Source organism: Ovis aries, chromosome 5 (assembly GCF_016772045.2).
Source record: "Ovis aries strain OAR_USU_Benz2616 breed Rambouillet chromosome 5, ARS-UI_Ramb_v3.0, whole genome shotgun sequence".
In the NCBI taxonomy this organism is placed as follows: Eukaryota; Metazoa; Chordata; class Mammalia; order Artiodactyla; family Bovidae; genus Ovis; species Ovis aries.
The window spans coordinates 60,413,134-60,436,813 of record NC_056058.1 but is presented as its reverse complement, the minus strand read 5'-3'; the positions used below and the strand labels follow the sequence as shown (position 1 = coordinate 60,436,813).

The 23,680-nt window shown below is 43.7% G+C and overlaps 2 protein-coding genes and 1 non-coding gene across 10 annotated transcripts in view; 1 reads left to right on the top strand and 2 right to left on the bottom strand.

Annotated features, from left to right (window-relative positions):
* Positions 1 to 15,857, bottom strand: part of SLC36A1 (solute carrier family 36 member 1) — a 166,679-nt gene extending 150,822 nt beyond the window's left edge. For all 8 annotated transcript variants that reach the window (XR_009600704.1, XM_060415934.1, XM_027970431.2 and 5 more), the window contains exons 1-2: positions 15,735 to 15,857; positions 3,531 to 3,678 (exon numbers count right to left, since the gene is read on the bottom strand). Coding sequence is in view for 7 of the 8 variants with exons in the window: in XM_060415934.1 (XP_060271917.1) it covers positions 3,531 to 3,673 (143 nt within the window). In the remaining variant the exon portion in view is untranslated. The remainder of the gene's footprint in view (positions 1 to 3,530; positions 3,679 to 15,734) is intronic.
* A 164-nt stretch (positions 15,858 to 16,021) lies between these two features.
* The window catches only part of SLC36A2 (solute carrier family 36 member 2), a 75,904-nt gene continuing 68,245 nt past the window's right edge, over positions 16,022 to 23,680 (top strand). The window contains exon 1 of the mRNA XM_027970428.3: positions 16,022 to 16,251. The gene's annotated coding sequence lies outside the window, so the exon portion shown is untranslated. The remainder of the gene's footprint in view (positions 16,252 to 23,680) is intronic.
* Positions 19,258 to 19,329, bottom strand: TRNAC-GCA (transfer RNA cysteine (anticodon GCA)). Its single transcript has one exon. It is a non-coding gene; the product is annotated as a tRNA-Cys (tRNA).

The following is a 23,680-nucleotide window of genomic DNA, read 5'->3' as shown; positions in this document are numbered from 1 at the left end:
ACTGAGTTCTTCAGACAACTCAGTAGAACAAGCTAGAGGTGGAGAGGGGCTTATAATGTGGGCAGACAGTCTCCTCTAGTTTGGAGTTCACTAGAGAAAATGCCATGCACCAGGAAAGACTGCAGCCAGGGGTCTTTACCAGTAATGAGCTCCAAGAGAAGCTTTCATGTGCACTTTCCATTTTGTCACAAAGAATATTAACAAAATATTCTAGACTGAAGGGTCAAGATTTAGTAAAATTAGTGATATGACTGCTTCATCAAGGACATGCTTAAGTGAAAAATAAAACAATGATGAGCATAATTTGGCGTTACCTCCTTGATGCACGCTGCTGCTGCTGCTGCTGCTGCTGCTGCTGCTGCTAAGTTGCTTCAGTCATGCCCAACTCTGTGCGACCCCAGAGAAGGCAGCCCACCAGGCTCCCCCATCCCTGGGATTCTCCAGGCAAGAACACTGGAGTGGGTTGCCATTTCCTTCTCCGATGCATGAAAGTGAAAAGTGAAAGTGAAGTCGCTCAGTCATGTCCGACTCTTAGTGACCCCATGGACTGCAACCCACCAGACTCCTCCATCCATGGGATTTTCCAGGCAAGAGTACTGGAGTGAGTTGCCATTGCCGTCTCCGCTGATGCACGCTAAGGTGCCAGAAATTTTACCCATCGTTGCTTCTGAACCATCAGTGCAAACGTCAACACAGTGAAAAGACAAATCACATCTAGTATTATTGTGAAAACAGTTTTGATTTCGTGGGCTTCTTAAAATGGTCCTGGGACCCCCAAAGGGTCTGAAGACCATACTTTCAAATGGCAACTCCAGATAACCTACTGAAGACCAGTTTCAGTCAACTGGTTTCTCAGCCTGCCAGCCTGGGGGAAAAAGTATCAAAGCTCGGTCAAGAGCAGTATAATGTAGCTCAATAGGGCAACAAGAAAACTTTGCCCGAAAGAGTAAAATCTGAGGCCGTCATCAAAGCAGTCAACAGCTTGATAACTTGAAGGGTTAGGAAATTAACCTCACCAAACACATTATCATGGAAGCACCTGGGGCTCCTATCTGCATCCCTGATTGGGGATTTTGACTGAGTCCTAATCCCTAGAAGAGCCTGGTGTGCATGCATATACTTTGCTTCTTGTACTTTGTTCCAGGTATTTTTTCCACATACTTTGTTCCTTAGGAAAGTAGGTAACATGGTGGAGTAAGTCCCCAGGAAACAGGAACCCAGCTCAAAAACTTGTCCCTAACACTTCTCACCTGTACAGCTAACTAGGTCCCAAATCAGCTTATACTTAATCATACCTGGCACATTTCTACATGCAACGCTTCTGGGGATCCAGGCCGCAGGCAAGTACTCAACCAATCCTCCACGTCCCAAAGGAGTACTTTTCCCTGCACCACTTGTGATGGGTTTGTGACACCTACCATCACTTACAGAGGGGCTTTCCTGGGTCACTTACCTTGTTTCACAATACCAGGGCAGGATGGGCTCTCAGAAAAAGTACATCCCCAAGCAAGGCCAAGAGAACACTGATCAAACATTCCAATCGGTCAATTTCCAGCAAACAATGGGAGATTATTTGGCGTTGACTATTAGTTATAACCCAATGTGAAAAAAGAGAGAGATTCAGAATAGCTAACAGCCATGCATTGTCTTCAGCATGACAAAACCTATGGGCTACCAATCCTGATGTTGCTAGATGACTGGCTGTGAACTTTGGAGGAGTCCCTCTAAAAATGAAAACCTAGACCCCATATGGCAAGCACTGCATAGACAAGCTCAGGTCTCAGAACAAGGAGCAAAAACTGAAAGAAAACTAGACAGAAGCTTGGAAGAAGCATTTTTCAGTAACCAGAGTGACTTCTTAAGAGAAGCCATCACATGGCATTGGCTGCATTTGACACTCCTTCCACCTGGGGGAAGTCATGTAGGTAGGTAAGGTTAGGGAAGAGAGAGGAAAGATAGTTCTCACTGCTGCTGGTTGGGGCCTAAGCAATCTTTTCCATCAACTAACACAGCAAGCATATGGGGAAATCTACAGTAGCATGCCACAGGAGAAAGAAGCTATGGAGATGGAACCTTTATGAGCAGAAAACCAGCTAGAGGTGGAGAGGGGCTTATAATGTGGGCAGACCTGTCTCCTCTAGTTTGGAGTTCACTGAAGAAAATGCCATGCACCAGGAAAGACTGCAGCCACGGGGGCTTTACCAGTAATGAGTTCCAAGAGAAGCTCCCCTGGTTTCCTTGGGCAGTCACAGGGGACAGCGTGAGTCAAGGACATAATGGATCCCTCAGTGAGTCACACCCAACCCCCAAGGGAACACACAGAGGATGATGGAAAAGCTTGAGGAATAAACAGAAGGGCCGCAGAAGATGGGGTGCTGTGGTCCAGAGAAAATGTTAGGGCTCTGCTGATTTCAAAACTGAACCAGACAACTCAATGGAGTAGAAAACCCTCTTCTGAATCTTCTCATTTGAAGAGTCAATCAGCATAGCTTCACATGGGGGTCCTCAATCTTATATTTGGAAAAACTGAGGCCCACAGAGGGCCAAACTAACCCAGATGAGACTTGGGATTCAGTTTCCAGAGATAAGGCGTAAGCCCTCTTAAGGGCAGACAAAGCAAATCACCTCTTCTTTTTCTTTTTAAAGATTTTATTTATTTATTTATTCTGATGTGGATCATTTTTTTTAGTTTTTACTGAATTTGTTACAATATTGCTTATGTTTTATGTTTTGGTCTTTTGGCAGCGGGGCACGAGGGACCTTAGTTCCCTGACCAGGGATCGAACACACATCTCCTGCATTGGAAAGCAAAGTTCTGACCACTGGAGTACCAGGAAGTTCCCTCTTCTTTACCAATGTCTTGAATCTTTTAGGACCTCCCTGGGAGCTCAGCTGGTAAAGAATCTGCCTGCAATGCAGGAGACCCCACTTCAGTTCCTAGGTCGGGAAGATTCCAGACTTCCCACTCCAGTATTCTTGGGCTTCCCTGGTGGCGCAGACAGTAAATAATCCGCCTGTAATGCGAGAGACCTGGGTTCAGTTCCTGGGTTGGGAGGATCTCCTGGAGGAGGGCATAGTGCAGGAGAAGTTATTCTTCCCTCTTCCTATTTATTCTGTCAAATGCCCTGGTTGTTTGGTGATGGGGACAGAAGTCTGGGGGAGACTTTGCAAAGGACTGTCTGTACTGGACTTGGAGTTATTGAAGCTTCTAGCACAGATGACCCAAGGCTCTAAATTACAAGAATGTTCTCTCTAGAAGTTCTTCTTATGTTCAGGCTGTTACTTAGCACCAGCCTTCTGCGACCAACCCAGGTGAAATGAACAAATAAGAAACAGATTAGAGAGTAACTGACAAAGAGCTCAGATCTCAGCACCATGACTCACTTCATCTCTTTACGTGTTACTCTCATCCGTAAAGTAGGGAACTGATAAAATCGGGAGGCAAAAATAACTCAAAGGGGGATCACATTACTAACACAGAACATGGGAATACGATTCCCACCCCTAGGGCAGACAGAACAGCTACTTACGTTGTGCTGTTGCTTTCCCCAAACCGCATGTAGGACCCTGAGGAAGAGAAGTTGTTCAGGCCTTCGGATGGGCTCTCCTCCGGGCTCGCATCGGTGGAGCTGTAGTCCCGGTAGTCCTCATCCCGAAGTCTCTGCGTGGACATGGTCACTGGGGGAACAGGGGCAGCACTCAGACCTCCAGTGGCTTGTGCCTTTAGCTCCAAGCCTGGGGTCGGCTCTAGGGCAGAAGCAGCCATTGTCACAGAGCTCAGTGACAGCTGCACTATGGATTAAGTACAGTGAGAATGCCTGATACTGACAGAAATGAAAAAGGTACAAAGTACACACGGGCGGGCTGAGCTCACTTGACTTCTGCCTCTCGACCGACGGTGCCGCATTCACAAGTTTCTAAATTTGCCAGCACACCAGGACAGAACAAAGGCGAGGTTCTGCTTGGGAAGGGGGAGGAGACGCAGACAGGCACCTCTTGGTAGTCTTTCCTATGCCTTAGGTTGGGATTGACAACCCCTTCCACTGAGCTAATTTCTTGGACCCCGGACAATAGTGACATTTTACCTATATCCATCTTCCCCAAAAGCAAGCTCTTAAAGGACAGGAACCTAAATATTCCTAAGCTGCATTCTATTTTTCCTATGCATTCAGGACAGTAAGAACCTTCTGCAGTCCAGAAATCTCGTCCAGATCACCTGATTCTACTCAAACTCTCCACCAGGTCCCAAAGCTACAAAAGATGTTCCCTTTCTGCCAGGACCTCTGGTATGTTCTATACTCTTTGGTGTATACTCACTCCCTCATCCTAGGACTCTTTTCTTGCAACCAGCATGAATATTGAGAAACGGAGCTAAAAGCAGCTCAGAGGAAGACTAGGAGCATGACAGGTACCCGCCACTGGCTCTTGTTGCAACATCTCCCTTCCACCCGTCTTCCTTTTTAACAGATCTGCCAATTTTTTTTAAAGACAGTGGAAGAAGAAAACCTTCCTATTACATGCAGAGGAAGGACAGAGAAGATGGTATCCTCTGGGTGGACTTTGCTTTAGTAATTAAGCAGCAGAAAAGAGAACAAGGACTTCGCTAAGATACACTACAAGTATACGTTCCAGGAGCAGTGTAAGCTCCCAGAATATGAGGGTCTGTTGCTAAAAGAGCCGCTGGAGGTCACTCCAAACTGCTCATTTTACAGATAAAGAATCAACCTCCCCAAAAGCTGAAGGGACCAGCTACAGCCAGGTAGCAGCCAAGCAGTAAACATACATCCTGACACTCTGCCTGAATTTGGAAACATTACTGAATACACTGCCAGTTGCAGTGATGGAATATCATAATAAAAGAGAGTCAACTTCCTCCAGAAATCTGCAATTAAGGAAAAAAAGGTTCATGAACAGTAAAAATCACCAATAAAAATCCTTCTGACACTTGGCAGACTGGTATGACCACCTGCCTACAAAGTGCTTTTCCCTATCCTGAATCTCATACGCTGCCTCAGATGCCCAGTAGAAGACAGGACCTCCAAGGGCCATCACAATGTGCTGTCCCACCTGACACATAACATTAGTTGCCAGAGACTAGACAGCTCTGTGTCAATCCCCAGAAGTCCAGCCCCTGGGGATTCTTCAGACCCCACCTGGCACCTGAGTGATCCAGGGTGATCTCATTTTCTCCCTTCAACCACATAACCTCATGAAGAAAGTGCTTGGCAGAAAGCCAGCAAAGGACTTGAAAGTCCCAGAGAGGATTCTGCCTCACTTCACCACCAGAGCTAACCTTGCTAAGCATCTAAGAGAGCATCATTTATTCACATGGTGGAAGAATTCAAGGATTCATCTAAGCTCTTAGGGCAACTAAACTCATAAGAAGGCTGGGGTGGGGGGAAATCTATAAAGTATCTTAATGTGAACAGTTGAAAGCTGCTACTCAGGTAAAATCGATTAAGTGAGTTTCTATGCAGGACACATCCCTGATGGTCCAGCAGCTAAGACCCCAAAAGGAGCCCAGGTTCAATCCCTGATCAAGGAACCAGATCCCACATGCCTCAACTAAAAATCCTGAGTGCTACAATTAAGATCCAGCATGCCAAATAAGTAAATAGTTTGTTGTTTTTTTTTTAAAAGGCTAGTATCTATGCAAGTCAGAAGTATGAAAAGTGAAAGTGTTAGTTGCTCAGCTGTGTCTGACTCTTGCGATCCCATGCATTGCAGCCTGTTGAGCCTCCTCTGTCCAACGGATTTCCCAGGCAAGAATACTGGAGTGGGTAGCCATTCCCTTCTCCAGGGGATTTTTCCAATCCAGGGATCAAACCTGGGTCTCCTGCATTTCAGGCAGATTCTTTACCATCTGAGCCATTAGGAAAGCATGTCAGAAGACCTGGGTGCTAAAGCTGCCTTTTATCACTAGTTTGCTCAGTGGCCTGAAGCAATTCTTATTTGACTCAGGTCTTTGTTCCAAATGCTAAAAATTTGGGTGTGGGGGGTATGTTATATTAACCTATCTCTCAGCACCTCTTCCAGGAATCAATGTAATTCTTTATGCAAACAACGGCTACTCTTGAGTCTCTTCCAACATACCCAAAGCATCTGAGGAACAGAAGCCTTCCAGGTGAACCCTGCATATTACCAAAGAAGAGGAACAGAAAACAGACACTGACAAGTTCCCCAATCCCTCCCCATCAACCAAGAAACCACTCTTGGTACAGACACTCAATTTATTTCAGACACTGTTAAGAAGCCTCCTCATGTCACTATAAAAACTGAAGTGACCCACAGCAGATTATCACTAAGAAGACTGCTCAGAAAGAAGCTGAAAATCTACAGATCAAAAGTCCAGTGAACAACTGCAGGATGTGGAAGATGTGGCTTGGCAACTGTGCATGTTGAAAAAGGAGAATAATGCTACTTACTGGTTTTAGTTGATGATAAGCTCAACAGAAATCAATGATAACACAATAGATGCCAATTCTGCTAATGCAATTCTCGGTTTCACTACAAGAAAGAACCCCAGGGAGATGACAGACTGTTCTTCTTTTTGCCATATCTTGTACTCTGTTCCAGGCAGCACACTATAAAGGGGATGATGATCAACTGCTGTATAGCCAGGGGTCAGCACCAAGGTCACTAGGGGGAAAGAAAGCAGCTAAATGAAGAATGGTTGGAAGTCCTGAGAAGGTTCAACCTGGAGAACTGGAAACTCAGGAGGTACAAAAATTGTCTTTCAAAGCTGTTCTAGGGATCCGATTCATCCTTTGGAGCCTCAAAGATTACTCAGAAACAGGATCATTAGGTGGAAAGTAAAGGGAGGCAGGTCTTTGGCATAAGGAAACCAACTCTCAAAGGAGTTATCCACAGGACTTCCCTGGTGGTCCAGTGATTAAGACTTGACCTTCCGATTCTGGGGGCCCGGGTTTGATCCCTGGTTGGGTAACTAGATCCCAGATGCCACAACTAAAGATCCCGTGTGCCACAACTAAGACCTGGCGCAGCCAAATATATAAATAAATAAGGATATTTTAAAAAATATAACAGATGTGTATAACGGACTTTTGGACTCAGAGGGAGAGGGAGAGGGTGGGATGATTTGGGAGAATGGCATTCTAACATGTATACTATCAAGTAAGAATTGAATCGCCAGTCTATGTCTGACGCAGGATACAGCATGCTTGGGGCTGGTGCATGGGGATGACCCACAGAGATGTTATGGGGAGGGAGGTGGGAGGGGGGTTCATGTTTGGGAACGCATGTAAGAATTAAAGATTTTAAAATTAAAAAAATAAAAAACTAAAAATAAGTAAATACATAAATAAATAAAAATAAAAAATATATATGTGTGTGTGTGTGTGTATTAAAGGCAGTATCCAGGAACTTCCCTGAGTCCTTGGTTCAGGGGGTTGAGACTCCATGCTTCCACTGCAGACATACCGGCTTTGATCCCTGGTCAGGGAACTAAGATTCTGCAAGCTGCATGATGGCCAAAAAGGAAAACAACAAAACAAAACAGGAGCTGTCCAAATGGATCACTGGATCATTGCAGGAGATAGTGTATCTTATTCCTGGAAAGTTCCAAGCGGAAGCCCTTCTCAGAACTGCCAGGCAGGAAATGAAGCCTGTAGAGGGTGGGTGTGATCGCTCTGGAGGTTACTTCCTTCCAGGGCTCTTCTGCCGACCGAGGCCTCCGCATCTTTCCTCCAGCTATCCCCACGCAGTGCTAGTCTCCTTGGCCACCCTGCCCTGAGCTCTCTGTGATGAAATCTGGTTTCCACCATCTGCTGCTATAATTGCCAATTCCTGCCCTGTGGGAGTTTTAATAGACCCTGTTAACTGTCCAAATGAGGGATATAATATTTAAGAGCTCAAAACAAGCTTGTTCTTCAGGTTCTTGAGGACAATGAACTGAGTTTATATAACATGTGTGGTCCATCAACACAAAGTAAAAAATCTCCATAAAATATTCAGATTCAAGAGAGTACTAACTAAGAAAAGTCTGCATGTTGGGTGACAAATATATATATTCAAGAATACATTCGAACCAAAATTGAAACATCAACTCTTTAAATAACCTTGATAAATGCTCTTTTCCCTTATATAAAAATTATTTTTAACTAATCAACAATTGCTATTTTAAGGTCTTTTCTCACTTATTTCATATCTACTCTTCCTTAAATCAATACAGTACACACACAAATGATGTTTAGTTGTAACATAATGGTCCATCATTATATTAATAAAATAATTTGCTTCACTAGCTCCCAGTTAAATTTTGAGCTTCTCCTTCTTTTAATGACTATTTTATAGCTAAAAAATTCCCACACATAATTTTTTATTTTCAAGTCATATCCTTGGAGAGTAGAGTTAGGTGAATAGGTTTTTTAAATGGTTTTACTACACAAATGATTGAACTAACCTAAAGTGTCACTAGCAATATATGGACATGGCTATCTCTTCATAACCCTGACAATGTTGGATTTTATTTCTTTCTTGTTTTTTTTTTTTTTTTTGGCCATACTACATGACTTGTAGGATCTTAGTTCCCCAACCAGGGACTGAACTGGGCCCTCACAGTGCTGAGTCTTAACCACTGGACAACCAGGGAATACATGGATAGTATCATTTTTATTTCTGATATTTCTGATGAATGAATGGCTCCTTGTATTTATTTTATTTTACATTTCTTTAATTTCCAAAAAAAGACAACTGATAATCAAGACTTTAAGAGCATCTTTCCTCCACCTATCAGACTCATAGTTTTGAAAACAGTTAGCTCATTTTTGCGGAGAAGGCAATGGCACCCCACTCCAGTACTCTTGCCTGGAGAATCCCACGGACGGAGGAGCCTGGTAGGCTGCAGTCCATGGGGTTGCTAGGAGTCGGACACGACTGAGCGACTTCACTTTCACTTTTCACTTTCATGCACTGGAGAAGGAAATGGCAACCCACTCCAGTGTTCTTGTTTGGAGAATCCCAGGGACGGGGGAGCCTGGTGGGCTGCCGTCTCTGGGGTCACACAGAGTTGGACACGACTGAAGCAACTTAGCAGCAGCAGCAGCAGCAGCTCATTTCTGAACTCACTTTTGAAAATCTAAAATGTTCTTAAGACAGCTATTTAAGAGTTTAGTGATGGGACTTTACTGGTTGTCCAGTGGTTAGGACTCCTTGAATTTTCAATGTAGGCAGTGCCAGTTCAATCCCTAGTCAGGGGGCTAAGATTCCACATGCTGCACAGCAGACTGGCCAAATTTAATTTACTGATTACATTCTATTCCAAATTTCAGTATAGTAAACAGGATGACTTCCAACAAGAAGAATCCATTTATATGAATTTGTAGGTCTCTTTTGGGGCCCACAGGAAAGTCAAGGAGGGGAAAAGAGAAGAGGGCGGGAAAGGCACTGTAAGTGTCAGTTCGCTTCATTACCAAAAGCTAAACAACATTCCTAAGGGTGACTGGTAAACACATAAAAACATTATCCACTAAAAACTATTAAAACTAATAAATTCAGCAAAGTTGCAGGATATAAGATCCACATACAAAAATCAGTTGTATTCCTATACACTTTCAGTGAACAATGTGAAAACAAAGCGGAGAAAACAGTTCCATTTACAACAGCAACAAAAAGAATCCAATATTTAGGAAGAAATTTAGCCAAGTAGCTGTAAACTTGCACATGGAAACTATAAAACACCATTGAGAGAAATTAAAGACGACCTAGGTAAATGAGAAAACATCCCAATATTCATGAACTAGGAGATTTAACACTATTAAGGTGGCAATATTCCCTAAACTGATGTACAGATTTCGTTGACTCCTTATCAAAATCCCAGCTCGCTTTTTGCAAAAATTGACAAGCCAATTCTAAAATCCATATGGAAATTCAAAAGGTCCAAAACAGCCAAAACAAATCTGAAAAAAAGAAAAAAGCTGAAGGACTTCCCAACTGCATAACTTAATACAAAGCTACAGTAACCTCAAGACAGTACAGTACTGGCATAAGGACAGATGTACAAATCAACTGAACAGAACTGAGAGTCCAGAAATAAACTCTATACCTAGGTCAAGTGATTTTTGACAAGGGTGCCAAAACAATTCAATGGAGGAAAAAAGTCTTTTCAACAATTAACGCTGGGACAACTAGAAATATACGTGCAAAAAAAAAGAAGCTGGAACTCTACCTCCCACCATATACAAAACTTAACTCCAAATAGGACTTCCTGGCAGTCCGCTGGTTAAGACTCTGTGCTTCCAATGCAGGGGTCACTGGTTCAATCCCTGGTCGGAGAACTAAGATTTCATATGCCACTCAGCGTGGCCAAAAAAAAAAAAAAAATTCAAAACAGATCAAAAACCTACATGTAAAGGTTAAAACTATAAAAACTCTTAGAAGAAAAACATAAGCATAAACCATTGTAACCATGAATTAAGCAGTTTCTCACATATGACAGCAAGAAACACAAGAAAAAATAGATAAATTAGACCTAATCAAACTTTAAAATGTTTATGCCTCAAAGGATACCACCAAGAAGGTGAAAAACAACCCACAGAATAGGAAAAGTTTTCTATTAATTATATTTCTAATGAGGCCATTTGTGCCCAGAACATATAAAGAACTATTATAATTCATTAATAAAATGAAACCCAATTTAAAAATGGGCAAAGGACCTGAAGAGCTGTTTCACAGAAGATGTGAAAAAAGCCAATAAACATATGAAAAGATACTCAATATCTTTAGCCATCAGATGAATGAGAAACAAGTATCACATGTGAGGTATCACTTCACATACACCAGGATGGCTAGAATCAAAGACACGTAACAGCAAGTATTGGCAAAGATGCAGAGGAATTGTAGAGAATCGTCTCTTACGTTGCTGATGAGAAGGTAAAATGGTGCAGTCACTTTGGGAAACAGTCTGGCAGTTCCTCGAAAGGCTAAACATAGTTACCATGAAGAGTAGTGATAGTCACTCTGTCATGTCAGATTCTGTGCGACCCCATGGACTGTACTATAGCCTGCCAGGCTCCTCCGCCCATGGGATTCTCCAGGCAAGAATACTGGAGTGGGTTGCCACTTTCTTCTCCAGGGGATCTTCCTGAATCAGGGACTGAACGCGGGTCTCTTGCATTGCAGGCAGATTCTTCATTGTCTGAGCCACCAGGGAAGCCCATAGTTACCATATAACCCACTAATTTTGGCTATTAGGGATAATGCTGCTATGAACATCTTTGAGTACATTTTTCTACAGGCATACATTTTCAGTTTGGTATGTACCTATTAGTGGTGGACAGGACCCAGCAATTCCACTCCTAGGTACACACCAAAATGAAAATGTATGTCCATAGAAAAATGTACAGACAAATATTCATAGCAGCATTATTCCTATTAGCCAAAAAATGAGGGGAAAAAAACCTGATGAGTGGATAAATGTGATATATCCATACAATGGAATATTACTTAGCAAAAAATGAAAAAAGAAAAATATGAAATACTGATAGATGCTACACATGGATGAACCTTGAAGACATTATTCTAAGGGGAAGAAGTCAGCCACAGAGGAACATTTGGGAGCTGGGAGGGATTAAGGGGTGACTGCTAAAGGGCTGAGTTTCTTTGGGGGTGATGAAATGTTCTGAAAATGACTGTGTTGCACAACTTTGTGAATTCAATAGAAAAGCTGTTGAACTGTATGCTTTAAATGGTTGAATAGTATGCTATGTGACTTTAATCTCAATAAAACTGCTAAAACAAACAAACCGATCTCTGGGCCCAATCTGATTCAGTCTCAGCACTTAACAGGCTTCTTATTATGATAGGTACACCCCAGGCCTCATCTCCTACCAAAGTTTATGGATTGGTGATATATGCAGATTAAAAGTACTACATTATAAAACAATTACATTTTCTAGAACCCGGAGAAGCAGTGAATTCTCTAGATATTCGCTCTCTTCTCCATTGCTGGAATTCTAAACACACGAACAAAGTCATAGACTGTATTCCTATATGCGGTCTACAAGGAGGGAAGTAAAAATATCTGACATCCACATGATTTGTTTTCGAGGACATGGGATAGTACTCCATCTGATCTACCACAGAATCACTTCCCCTGACTTGAGACTCCTGCCTGACAGTGTGGTGCATGGGCAGCCACGAAACAGCTGCTGACCTCAGCAGGCTCTGCACAGCAGCAGCTGAATGAGCAAACTGACTTTTACTCACCATCATAAAAATCTCTAAACATTAGCACCAGGCATGACTGACAGGTGACCAAGCTCCAGCTTCCCAGTTATAGATGAGAACACCTAAGCCTCAGCTGGTTAACAGTTTGGGATCAGAACCCAGCATACCAGATTCCTAGCCCAGTGTTCTTTCTAACACACCACCTACTCTTCCTAAAATCTCCCTGGGAACAGAACTCGGGCAGGATTAAGTCTACAGGCGGAATCCCACATAACAAAAAGTACATGAGTTCAGAGCCTAGTTATGTGACCTTAATCTCCCTTTGTCTTACTTTCCTCATCTGAAAAATGTTATTAATAACACTTACATCACAATATTGTTACAAATGTAGAAGAAAAAGAGGTTAAATATGCTGCTTGGTGCATAATGGACCCTTATTAATGGTAGCAACTATGTTATTACTAGAGAGAAGGAAGTTCAAGGCAGGGAGTCACTACACAAATAAAGTGCCACAGGACTTCCTCCATCCTTTCACTCTGGAGAGCTGAGCCAGGTCCTCACCTCAGAAACAATCATCTATCTGCTGAGAGCATCCCAGTAACCCATGGAGACAGAATGCTGAACTTCACAGAAAAGGGAAGCACAGAGGAATCCTTCCTACTACATAGCATCATTGAGAACTGGTCCTGGGTGTCAAGGATTCCAAGAGAAATGTCTGGGAGAAAAGAGCAGAGATAGCACCAAATATAGTATCAGGAGCTTACTCTTTTCAGTATATGCAGAATGTCCTATCCAATGGACCCCACACACTCATTAAATAGAAGCTAGCTTTGTGTGCTCAGACCTAGTTAGGCCTGGCCAAAGGAAGGAGGTACAAGATTCCTCCAAGATCTGAGTTAAGACTCAATGTGAACTTCCTCTTTGGGAAAAAGAGAAATGCCAGCCTAGGACTTAGGGGGGTAGTCACATACTTCTGGAAGAAATTATGAGGACGAGTCAACAAAAGTAGAAACCAAAGTCCACTCACTCAGCCCAGTTCTAGGATCTCACTCCAAGTCAGGGTGGAAAGAAGGAATATATCATTAACAGTAATGTCTCCTCAGCATCTGATCCTGGAAGAGGTATCAAGAACTTAAAGAACTGAGACACTCGGTGGGGAAGGGAGGAGAGAGAGGGGGAAAAGAAAAAGAAAAAGCAGAAGCATTTAACAGGAGAATTGTTATCTAAGCAAAGAGAAAAATAAAGCATGCACAAAAGTGGACCCGCTGCTCCACTATCTCTAACTCACATCCCACCTGCTAACAAGTCCAGTCCTAGAATTTCACATCACCTCAGTTAGGAGAAAACTTAAAAATTTTATCTAGTCTGATCCTCTGCCTACCACATTCCCAAAAGTAACTGCCCAGTGACAATGACCTCTAGTGATAGGGACTGGCATACTCCGTGTTGCAACCTGCTAGAGCAGCACTTCTTTCAAAGTTCTTATTCTCACCCAACGGGGAAGGAAATGGAAACCCACTCCAGTATTCTTGCCTGGAGAATCCCGTGGACAGAGGAGCCTGGTGGGCTGCTGTCCACGGGGGTCACACAGAGTCAGACACGACTGAAGTGACTTAGCATGCATGCATGTATTGGAGAAGGAAATGGCAACCCACTCCAGTGTTCTTGCCTGGAGAATCCCAGGGACTGAGAAACCTGGTGGGCTGCCGTCTATGGAGTTGCACAGGGTCGGACACAACTGAAGCAACTTAGCAGCAGCAACAGCATTCTCACCCAAAAACCACTTCCATTATGGTATTTCCATCCACTGGTCCCAGCTGTCGAATCTGGAACACTACAAAAGAAATGGAATCCGCCTCCTTATACTGCCTTTAAAATAGACAAAGTTCTGAGCGCTTCAAGCTGCCACAGGGATGAGGCCAAATGAACAGATACATGCTTCAAAGGCAAAACAAGGACTCAAGAACAGACAATTATAAATGGCACAATCAGAAAACAAAGAGAGAGGGACTTAATATCATCATCAGAGAAGGCTCTGTTGCATAAGGCCTCAACCTCAGTCTCAAACTCAGAGCAAATGATTAAGCCTTTGGTGTCCTCTTGACTTCAAGAACACCTTTTAAAAAACCACATTCTAAACATATAATCATGTTAATTACTGTAAAATAGGCTCTCAACAAGAATCAAAGAGGCCCTTGATCATACTTAAAATAATAAAAGTTAAAATCATTTTCAGCTGTCAGCATTTAGCTTAGATATAATATAAACAGTAAGAAAAAAGGAGGTGGATTTCATGGCAAGCTACAAACAAGTAGGGAAACTGCTTCCTGGACAACTGTATTAAGAAACAAATGGAGGGGGGAGGTAGGATCTCTCTGGTTAGAAAACAGACTGAGATACAGACAATGTCAGAGCAGAAGGAGACCTTAGGGATTCCACCCCATCACTGTACAGACTGGGAAACCTAAACCCAAGTAAGGATGAAAGTCATCCCGGGTTGCAAAGCAAGTGTCAGAACTAGAACAAAATCTCCTAATTTCCCAATCTCAGTTCTTTCCATTATACCAAGCTATCTTCTTTCAGCAAGCCTCAAATTACTGCAAAACATTCATCGGAATAACCAGCATTCCTCAAATCTGACAAGCTACATTAAAAACAAAGCAAAGGTCTTGACATTCTTCAAGTTAATGCTAGCATTCTCCATAACCTCAGCTGGGCGCCGCCTACCCTCCCAAGAGCATCATACTCTGCTTCGTATTTCATATTTTGGGATGACTTACACAAAATTGCAGAATGCTTAAAAACAAAACCTACAGAATGATGAGTTTGCAGAAAAATCGGGGAACAGTGAATGAGGGAACCACACCCAGAGCCAAGCCGATCTAGCGGCAATTGAGAATGCAAAGCTGAAAAGGGGATAAGAACGAACGTAGGAAAAGGGTGTTGTTGGTTTTTTTTTTTTCCAACCTGTCAAATTTTCTGCAGGAGGCAGTCTGGTGAAAAGCAAAGAGCCGCTGGGGTTCACGGAGACTTGGATTCTAGTCGCAAGGCTGCGACTAACTCACCGGATGACCTTAGGCAACCCCTACTTTTTCTTGGACCTCGATTTCCTCAACAGCTCTAGAAAGTGATTGCAAAAGGTAATTTCCCAGAGTCCTGGTAGTTCCGGCATCCTATGACCCAAAGACCGGCTATCAGCCATCTCCCAGCAGGGCTCCCGCAACTGCCGGGTCACCTCCCCACGATGTCTGGACCATTGTAGGAAGCGCAGCAGAAGCCCTAGCTAGTCGTTTCGGTGATCCTTCCCATCTCTGGACCTATTCCCACACCTGTCAAAAAGGATGGGGAGGTCAAAGGAGACAGCGCGAAGAACACCTCTCATCCTGGAGGGGAGCCCACAACGCACCGCAGCTGCCACCGGAGAGCCGAGGAGACCAGGACTCGCAGCCCAGGCCGGTCGGCGCCAGACCCGGAGCATCTGCTGAACCCGGAGGAAGGCGACTTGGGTCCAGCAGAAGGCGACCACCCGCCGCCAGCCCCAGACTTACCGCTCGGGTTCCGACTCCAGCTCTGGCTCCCACTTCGGTGCAGCAGCCCACCAGTCCACCAGTTCCTGCCTCAGCTCGAAGCCCTAGCCATCCCCACCCTCCGCTGCCCAAGCAGCCGCTTCCGGGCCCGTCACGTGACCCAGGCGCTCAAACCTAGGCGCGGGTCACGTGCTCCCTCGCGCGGCTACGCCTCCCCTCTAGTGGGCTCGGCTTCGCAGCACCACCTGGCGACGGGGAGCTGAAACTGCGGGAACAACGGTTCTCTGGGAGCTGGGACTGAGCCCGGCGTCGGACATCTGGGCACCAGCCGCGAGCCCAGCGTCGCAGAGCGCAGTCACCTGAGGTGTGGGCTTGTGGAAGGTGGCTCAGTTTTCCACCCGCTGGACTTTCTTTAAGACGTTTCAATGATCATATGTTGCTTTTATGAGTGAGAAATAATACATCTTTTCAAAACTTTAGTCATATTTTAAAACTTCCACCAAACGTATGTGGTGGCGACCGGAAGTGGGACTCTGAGGTAAGGCCAATTCTTTCTATTTTAAAAATTTAAGTAACATTTTTGAATGACAACTTTTCAGTATGTTTGAGGTGTATGTCTTATCTACGCTTCTCTTTTACTTTAAAAAAAGTCTTTAAAAATTTAAAGATTAAAAAATTTTTAATTTAACTTAAAAAGTTAAAGATTTAACTTTAAAAAGATTAACTACTCAGAGAAACAAACCCACAAATTATTGATACAGCTACAAAATGGATAAATCTTAATTATATTGAAAAAAGTCAGAAAAAAACATTGTATTTATATAATCTAGAAATTTTAAAATAATCTACACTGACAGAAAACACATCAGTGGTTGCCTGGGAATGGTTGTTGAGGTCAGGAGAGAAGAAAGTGATTATAAAGGGACATAAGGAAACTTCTCAGGTGACATATACGTTCATTATCTCGACTGTGGTAATAGTGTCACTGGTGAATATACATGTTGAAGGTTATCAAGTTATACACTTTAAATTTGTGCAGTTTATTGTATGTAAATTATACCACAATAAAGCTGTTAAAATATTCAGTAAAAATTATAAGTAGAGTGGTAGGGCCTGAGGAGGGGACTTATGGCAAGGAAGCAGCTTCACAGAGACTGTGGCGGAGGCGGGAGCCCCCAAATTCCTGTGGCAGAACCATGAAAGGCTGGGAAGCACTGCTCACCCCTCTCTCGGTGGCTGGGCTTCCTGGGCCTGGACAATAAAGCCGAGGAGCCAGAGGAGAGGAAAGGCGGAGACCAGAGCGGGGACCAGAGCCTGGCCGGCAGCCGGCCATGCAGACAGCCAAAGGAGCCCACGGCGGCCAGCAGCAGCTGGGCCGAGAAGCCCTCCGCTCCTGGCTGCCTCCAACCTCGACTCCAGGCTTCCCCACACCCCTTTCCCGTGGATTCCAGCAAGGCCTTTGCCTGGCAAAGGCCACCTGGTGGCCAGTGAAGGTTTACAGGCTCAACAACGATGAGCAGTGGGATGACCAGGGTGCTGGGCATGTTGTCCAGTTGTGTGGAGTGGCTGAGGGCATGTCCGTGCTAGTCTGGGCCACTGGAAGAGGGAATGGCAAACCACTTCAGTATTCTTGCCTCAAGAGTCCCATGAACACAAGGAAAAGGCAGAAAGTTAGGACCCTGGGAGATGAACTGCTGGAGAAGAGTGGAGAAACAATGAAGAAACTCCAGAAACAATAAAGAGAGAGAGCCAAAGTGAAGAAAAAAAAAAAAAGTCCAGTTGTGGATGTGATTGGTGATGAAAGTAAAGTCTGAAGCTGTAAAAAACAATATTGCATAGGAACCTGGAATATTAAGTCCATGAATCAAGGTAAGTTAGAAGTGGTCAAACAGGAGATGGCAAGAGTGAACACTGACATTTTTGGAAGTAGTGAACTAAAATGGATGGGAATGGGCAAATTTAATTCAGATGACCATTATATCTACTACTGTGGGCAAGAATTCCCTAAAAGAAATGGAATAACTCTCATAGTCATAGGGTCAACAAAAGAGTCCAAAATGCAGTAGTTGGGTGCAGTCTCAAAAAGGACAGAATGATCTTGGCTCCTTTCCAAGGCAAACCATTCAGCATCACAGTAATCCAACCACTGATGTAAAAGAAACTGAAGTTGAATGATTCTTTGAAGACCTACAGGACCTTCTAGAACTAACACCAAAAAAGATGTCCTTTTCATCATGAAGAAAGAGAAAGTGTTATTCGCTTAGGTGTGTCCAACTCTTTGTGACCGTATGGACTGTAGCCCACCAGGCTCCCCTGTCCAAGGGATTTTCCAGGCAAGAATACTGGAGTGGGTTGCTGTTTCCTTCTCCACAGGATCTTCTCAACCCAGGGATTGAACCTGGGTCTCCTGCATTGCAGGCAAATTCTTTACCATATGAGCCACCAGGGAAGCCCCATTATAGGGGACTGGAATGCAAAAGTAGGAAGTCAAGAGATACCTCAAGAACCAGGCAAGTTTGGCCTTTGAATACAAAATGAAGCAGGGCAAAGGCTAACAGAGTTTTGCCTAGAGAATGCACTGGTCATAGCAAACACCTCTTCCAACCACACAAGAGAGGACTCTACACATGGACATCACCAGATGGTCAATACTGAAATCAGATTGATTATATTCTTTGCAGTCAAAGATGGAGACACTCTATACAGTCAGCAAAAACAAGTAATACAGTAACATGTTCTTATTAAAAATGTTTGACAATATGTGACTCTGTAAACAGTGAAAATTCTTCTCCCAAATTCGCTCTCCTCTCCAAAGATTTACAGTTACCATCATGTTACTGTTGTTTTCTAAACACTATGCTATGTATTTATAGAAATATCTATATATAGGCATGTACAGATCGTGGTGTTAAAATTTAGAATCATGAATACTAGTACTTACGGTTTTGCTTAAGTTTTTACTCTTCACTGTTTGCATTGTTTAAATTATTTCATAAACATATACTACTTTATATATATATGTTCAAAATCTTTATTTGTTCTATAACCTATTTATATGTTTTTAAAAATCTACTCTGGTTGGTTCATTTCACCAGGGAAAAAGAGAAGAATGTAGATTCATGCCCAGTCAAAATAAGAGGATGAATGAGTTCATCCCATCCCTGGTAGAACTCCCCAGTTCATTGACTGCTCAGTGCCAGGAGCTATGCTTGAAATGCTGCTGAGCCCAAGTCCAGAATGCCTCTTTTAGGTCACCTCCAGGCCTCAAATTTTATTTATTCTATGGCTCCTCCTAATGTTTTACCCAGAAAGACAGAACTTATTGGAATTACTGAAGCAAGTGGAAATTTGCCTTCCCCATGTACACCTGGGAGTCCTTTAGTGTAGCTAAGATTCTTCCTCCCATGATGACTGAAAGTGAAGTTGCTCAGTCATGTCCGACTCTTTGCGACCCTGTAGACTGTAACCTCCCAGGCTTCTCCGTCCATGGGATTCTCCAGGCAAGAATACTGGAGTGGGTTACCATTTCCTTCTCCAGGGGATCTTCCCGACCCAGGGATTGAACCTGGGTCTCCTGCATTGCAGGCAGACGCTTTAACCTCTGAGCCACCAGGGAAGCCCTGCTATACTGTTATTAGAGAGACTCTTAAAAAAAGGCTGCACAGTTTTCAGATACTGTTAGGACTCTATCAACCTTATCATTGAAGGTAGTTTGGTCACTGAGTCTGTCCAACTTTTGTGACCCCATGGACTGCAGCCTGCCAGTCTCCTCTGTCCATGGGATTGCCTAGGCAAGAATACTGGAACGTGTTGCCCTTTCCTTCTCCAAGGGATCTTCCCAAATCAGGGATCGAAGCTGGGTCTCCTACCTGTGCATTGCAAGCACATTCTTTAACAACTGAGCCACCAGAGAAACCCAACCTTATCATTGCGTGCATGCTAAGTCACTTCAGTCGTGTCTGACTCTTTGCGACCCCGTGGACTGTAGCCCACCAGGCTCCTCTGTTAATGGAATTCTCTAGCAAGAATACTGGAATGGGGTGCCATTTCCTTCTCCAGAGAGTCTTCCGGACCCCAAGGGTTAAACCCACATTACTTACAACTCCTGCTTTGGCAGCCGGGTTCTTTACCACTAGCGCCACCTGGGAAGCCCAACCTTATTATTATGAAGCCCTAATTAGAAATTAGAGACTTCCATGGTGTCCAACGGATAAGAATCCACCTGCCAATGCAAGGGATATGGGTTTGATCCCTGGACCAGGGATTAAGATCCCACATGTTTCAGGCAGCTAAGCCCGTGAGTCACAACTACTGAGCCTGCACTTCCTAAAGCCCCTGCTTTGCAACAAGAGAAGCCATTACAATGAAAAACACATGCACCACAGCTAGAGGGTAGCCCCCTCTCAGTGCAAATAGAGAAAGCCTGTGGTTAGCAAGGAAGAGCCTGTGTGCCACAAAGAAGACTGAGTGCAACCAAAAATAAAATGAAAGAAAGAGAAAAACTAGCACACAACAGCATATCTCTATATCTTTGCCAGATAACTCTTATCTTTGCCAGGTAACTTTTCCCCAATCTATACAAATGTCTACCCCTGGTCCCACTGTTTACTCAAAAAATAAAGATTTCCAATGCAAATGGATGTGTAAATAGCTGTTTTGACTCTTACAAACTATTTTAAAAGCAAACAGGAAAAAAACTTTTCAAATTCTTTTTCAACAAAACCAGAAGAGAAACAGAATCCACAGATACCAAGATACATGTAAGGGCATGTAAAGCATCTGAGACTAGACAGAAATTGTAGGAGAAAGGAAAAGAAACTCAGGAGTGAAGGGACTGACAGGGGTTGGGGATGGGGCTAGATCTTAGGAAAGCATCAGTAAAAAACATCATAAAAGTGAAAAGCTCACTCAGAGTTGCACAGCTATATCCCTTTCGTCTGAAACAACATGCATGGACAGTTGAGCAAAACTAACAACAAAAAACTCTCCTTAACCTCGTTTGGATGGGGAAGGTAAAGAAGATGAGGACAACAGAAAGAATATTGTGGTGGTTTTTGCCATACATTCACATTGGCAAAAACCACCACATTGTTGTAAAGTAATTAGCCTCCAATTAAAATAAATAAATTTTTTAAAAAGTAAAAATAAAAAAACCACAATGTGTTTTAAAAAAGAATATTCTGGACTTCCTTGGTGGTCCAGTGGTTAAGCGTCCATGTGCCAGTGCAGAGGATAGAATCTTCCTGATCTAGGAAAATTCCACATGTCATGGGGCAGGTAAGCCCATGCACCACAACTACTGATGCCTGCATGCCTTAGAGCCCGTGCTCCACAGAAGAGAAGCCACCCCAATGAGAAGAATGCACACTGAAACTGGAGAGTAGCCTGCTTTTGCCATAGTGAGAGAAAGCCTGCACACAGCACTTAAGACCCAGGACAACCAAAAACAAATAAATAAATATTCAAAAAAGAATACTCTGAGAAAAACTATACACTGTATATTTTAAAAATTTTATTTAAGTAAAAATTTGGAAATTTAAATACAGTTAGAGAAATCAAGAATCAAATCGAATAGTAAGAAAGTAAGGATGAGAAAATGTTAATTTTCTTATCAGTAAATATTTATCTTTAAATATAAAGACTTTCCTGGTGGCTCAGCAGTAAAGAATATCCCTCCAATGCAATCTCAGGATTCCATCTCTGGGTTGGGAAGATCCCCTGGAGAAAGAAATGGCAAGCCACTCCAGTATTCTTGCCAGGGAAATCCCGTGGATGGAGGAGCCTGGTGGACTGTAGTCCATTGGGGCCACAAAAGATTCGGACATGACTGAGCAACTGAGCACATGCACACATTCAGCTAAGTAAGATACATATCAAGTCAGCAGGTGTACCTGCTATGGAGAGTGGAAAGTGGAAGAGGGAGTTTAGAGGCAGAAGGAAGGATTGCAACCTCTTTATTTTTATTTATTTATTTATGACTGTGCCTCGCAGCACATGGGATCTTACTAAGTTTCTCTACCAAAGATCGAACCTGTGCCTTCTGCAGTGGAAGCTTGGAGTCTTAACTACTAGACCACCAGGGAAGTCCCTACAACCTTTTAAAATAGTCAAGAAAGGTCTCACTGAGAAGGCAAAATGTAAACAAAGACCTGAGATAGGTGAAGAAACAGGCCATGTGGACTTCTTTTAGGGAGAGCATTCTGGGCAGAGGGAATAGTATATGGCCCTGGGGTGGGAGTGTGCCTCACCTGTTTGAAGAATGACAACGAGGTCACTGTGGCTGGAGCAGAGAGAGTTAGTGAAAGAGAAGATTAGGTCAGAGCAACAGGGGTGTGTGTGTGTGTGTGAATGAGATGGGAAGAGATTTGAGGAGTTTCAGCAGAGGAGCGCCATGATCTGACTTGGGTTTTAAAAGGATGCTTTGTCTGTTGGGTTGATATTGGCAAAGACACAAACAGAGAGATCTGTTGGGAGGCAGTTTGCAGTAAGAATAAGATTGTGATGACTTGACAAGAGGGACAGAGGTGAATGTGGTCAGTTTCTGAAAACATTTTTATAATAGGTTGGCTATGTTGATGGACTGGAAGTGGAATATGAGCCAGAGGAGACAATGGTCTGAGCAACAGGAAAGAGAATTGCTTTTAACTAGATTAGAAAAACAATGGCAGGAATAGGTTTGAGTGGGGAGGAATTAGAGATTGTTGTGTGTGAAGCCCCTATTAGCCATCCAGGGGAAAAGGTTAGGTAGGCATTGGAATTATTGTGGAGAGGAGAGAGATCCAGCCTATAGATAAAAATGTCACCATTGTCAGCAAATTAATGGTAGTTAAGCAGAGAGACTAGATGAGATCATCAAGGAAGTGAGTGCAAATAAAGATGAGAGAAAACCCAAAAATCAAGTATAGGGGAGGACAGAAAGATGATTATGAGTGAGCAAAAGTGACCATGAAGGCATGGTCATTGAGCTAGGAGGAAAACCAGGAGTGGTGTTGTCCTGGAAGCCAGCTGAAGAAAGTTGTTCTAGGAGGGGAAGGACTGCCATGTCAAATGCTACTGCTTGGTCACGTAGAAAGAGGACTGAAAACAGACCATTGTATCTAGTAAAGAATAACCACTGATGGGGACTTCTCTAGTGGCTGAGAGTCCCACTGCCAATGTAGGGGACATGGGTTCGATCCCTGGTTCAGGAGGATCCCACATGCTGCGGGGCAACTAAGCCTGTGAGCTGCAGCTACCGAAGCCCACATACCTAGAGCCTGTGCCCTGCAATGAAGAGTAATCCCCACCCACCGCAGCTAGAGAAGCCAATGCAAAACAAAAAAGACCCAGAACAGCCCCCTCCCCCCAAAAGGATAACCACTGATGGTGCTCAAAAGAGCAGATGTGACTGGGTGCTGGGAGTGAACCCAACTCTGGAGGGAGTTCTTGGCCAGTATTATTTATCTGTATCCCAACCAAACACCACCACACCCAATGCCCCTGTACCCTAAATTATTTTGAAGCAAATTCCAGTTATATCCCTACAGGAAAAAATAAGGAAAATGGTGAGATTGTGTGTGTCTTATGAGTCCTGCCCAGTTTCCCCTTATCTCTCCATCTCTCCTTCCAAGACTCCTTGAGTCCCCAATCCATTTCCTTTACACTCTATGACAGATGGGGAAAGTGCCACTCACAGCCAATTACTTAAGGGGAATGGGATCCAAAGGTCAGTCCCCTGACCTTTAGGTGGGACCAGCTCAGTGATGCAAGTTGTGCTCCAGCATTCCCCGTGGGATCCGGCTGAAGCGAGTCTCCAGCTGAGACCGCATCCTCACTTAGCCTTTCCCTTTTTCTTCACTTCTGCTTCCCTCTCATCCCTTCTGAGAATGCTGCTGCTGCTGCTAAGTCACTTCAGTCGTGTCCGACTCTGTGCAACCCCATAGACGACAGCCCACCAGGCTCCACCATCCCTGGGATTCTCCAGGCAA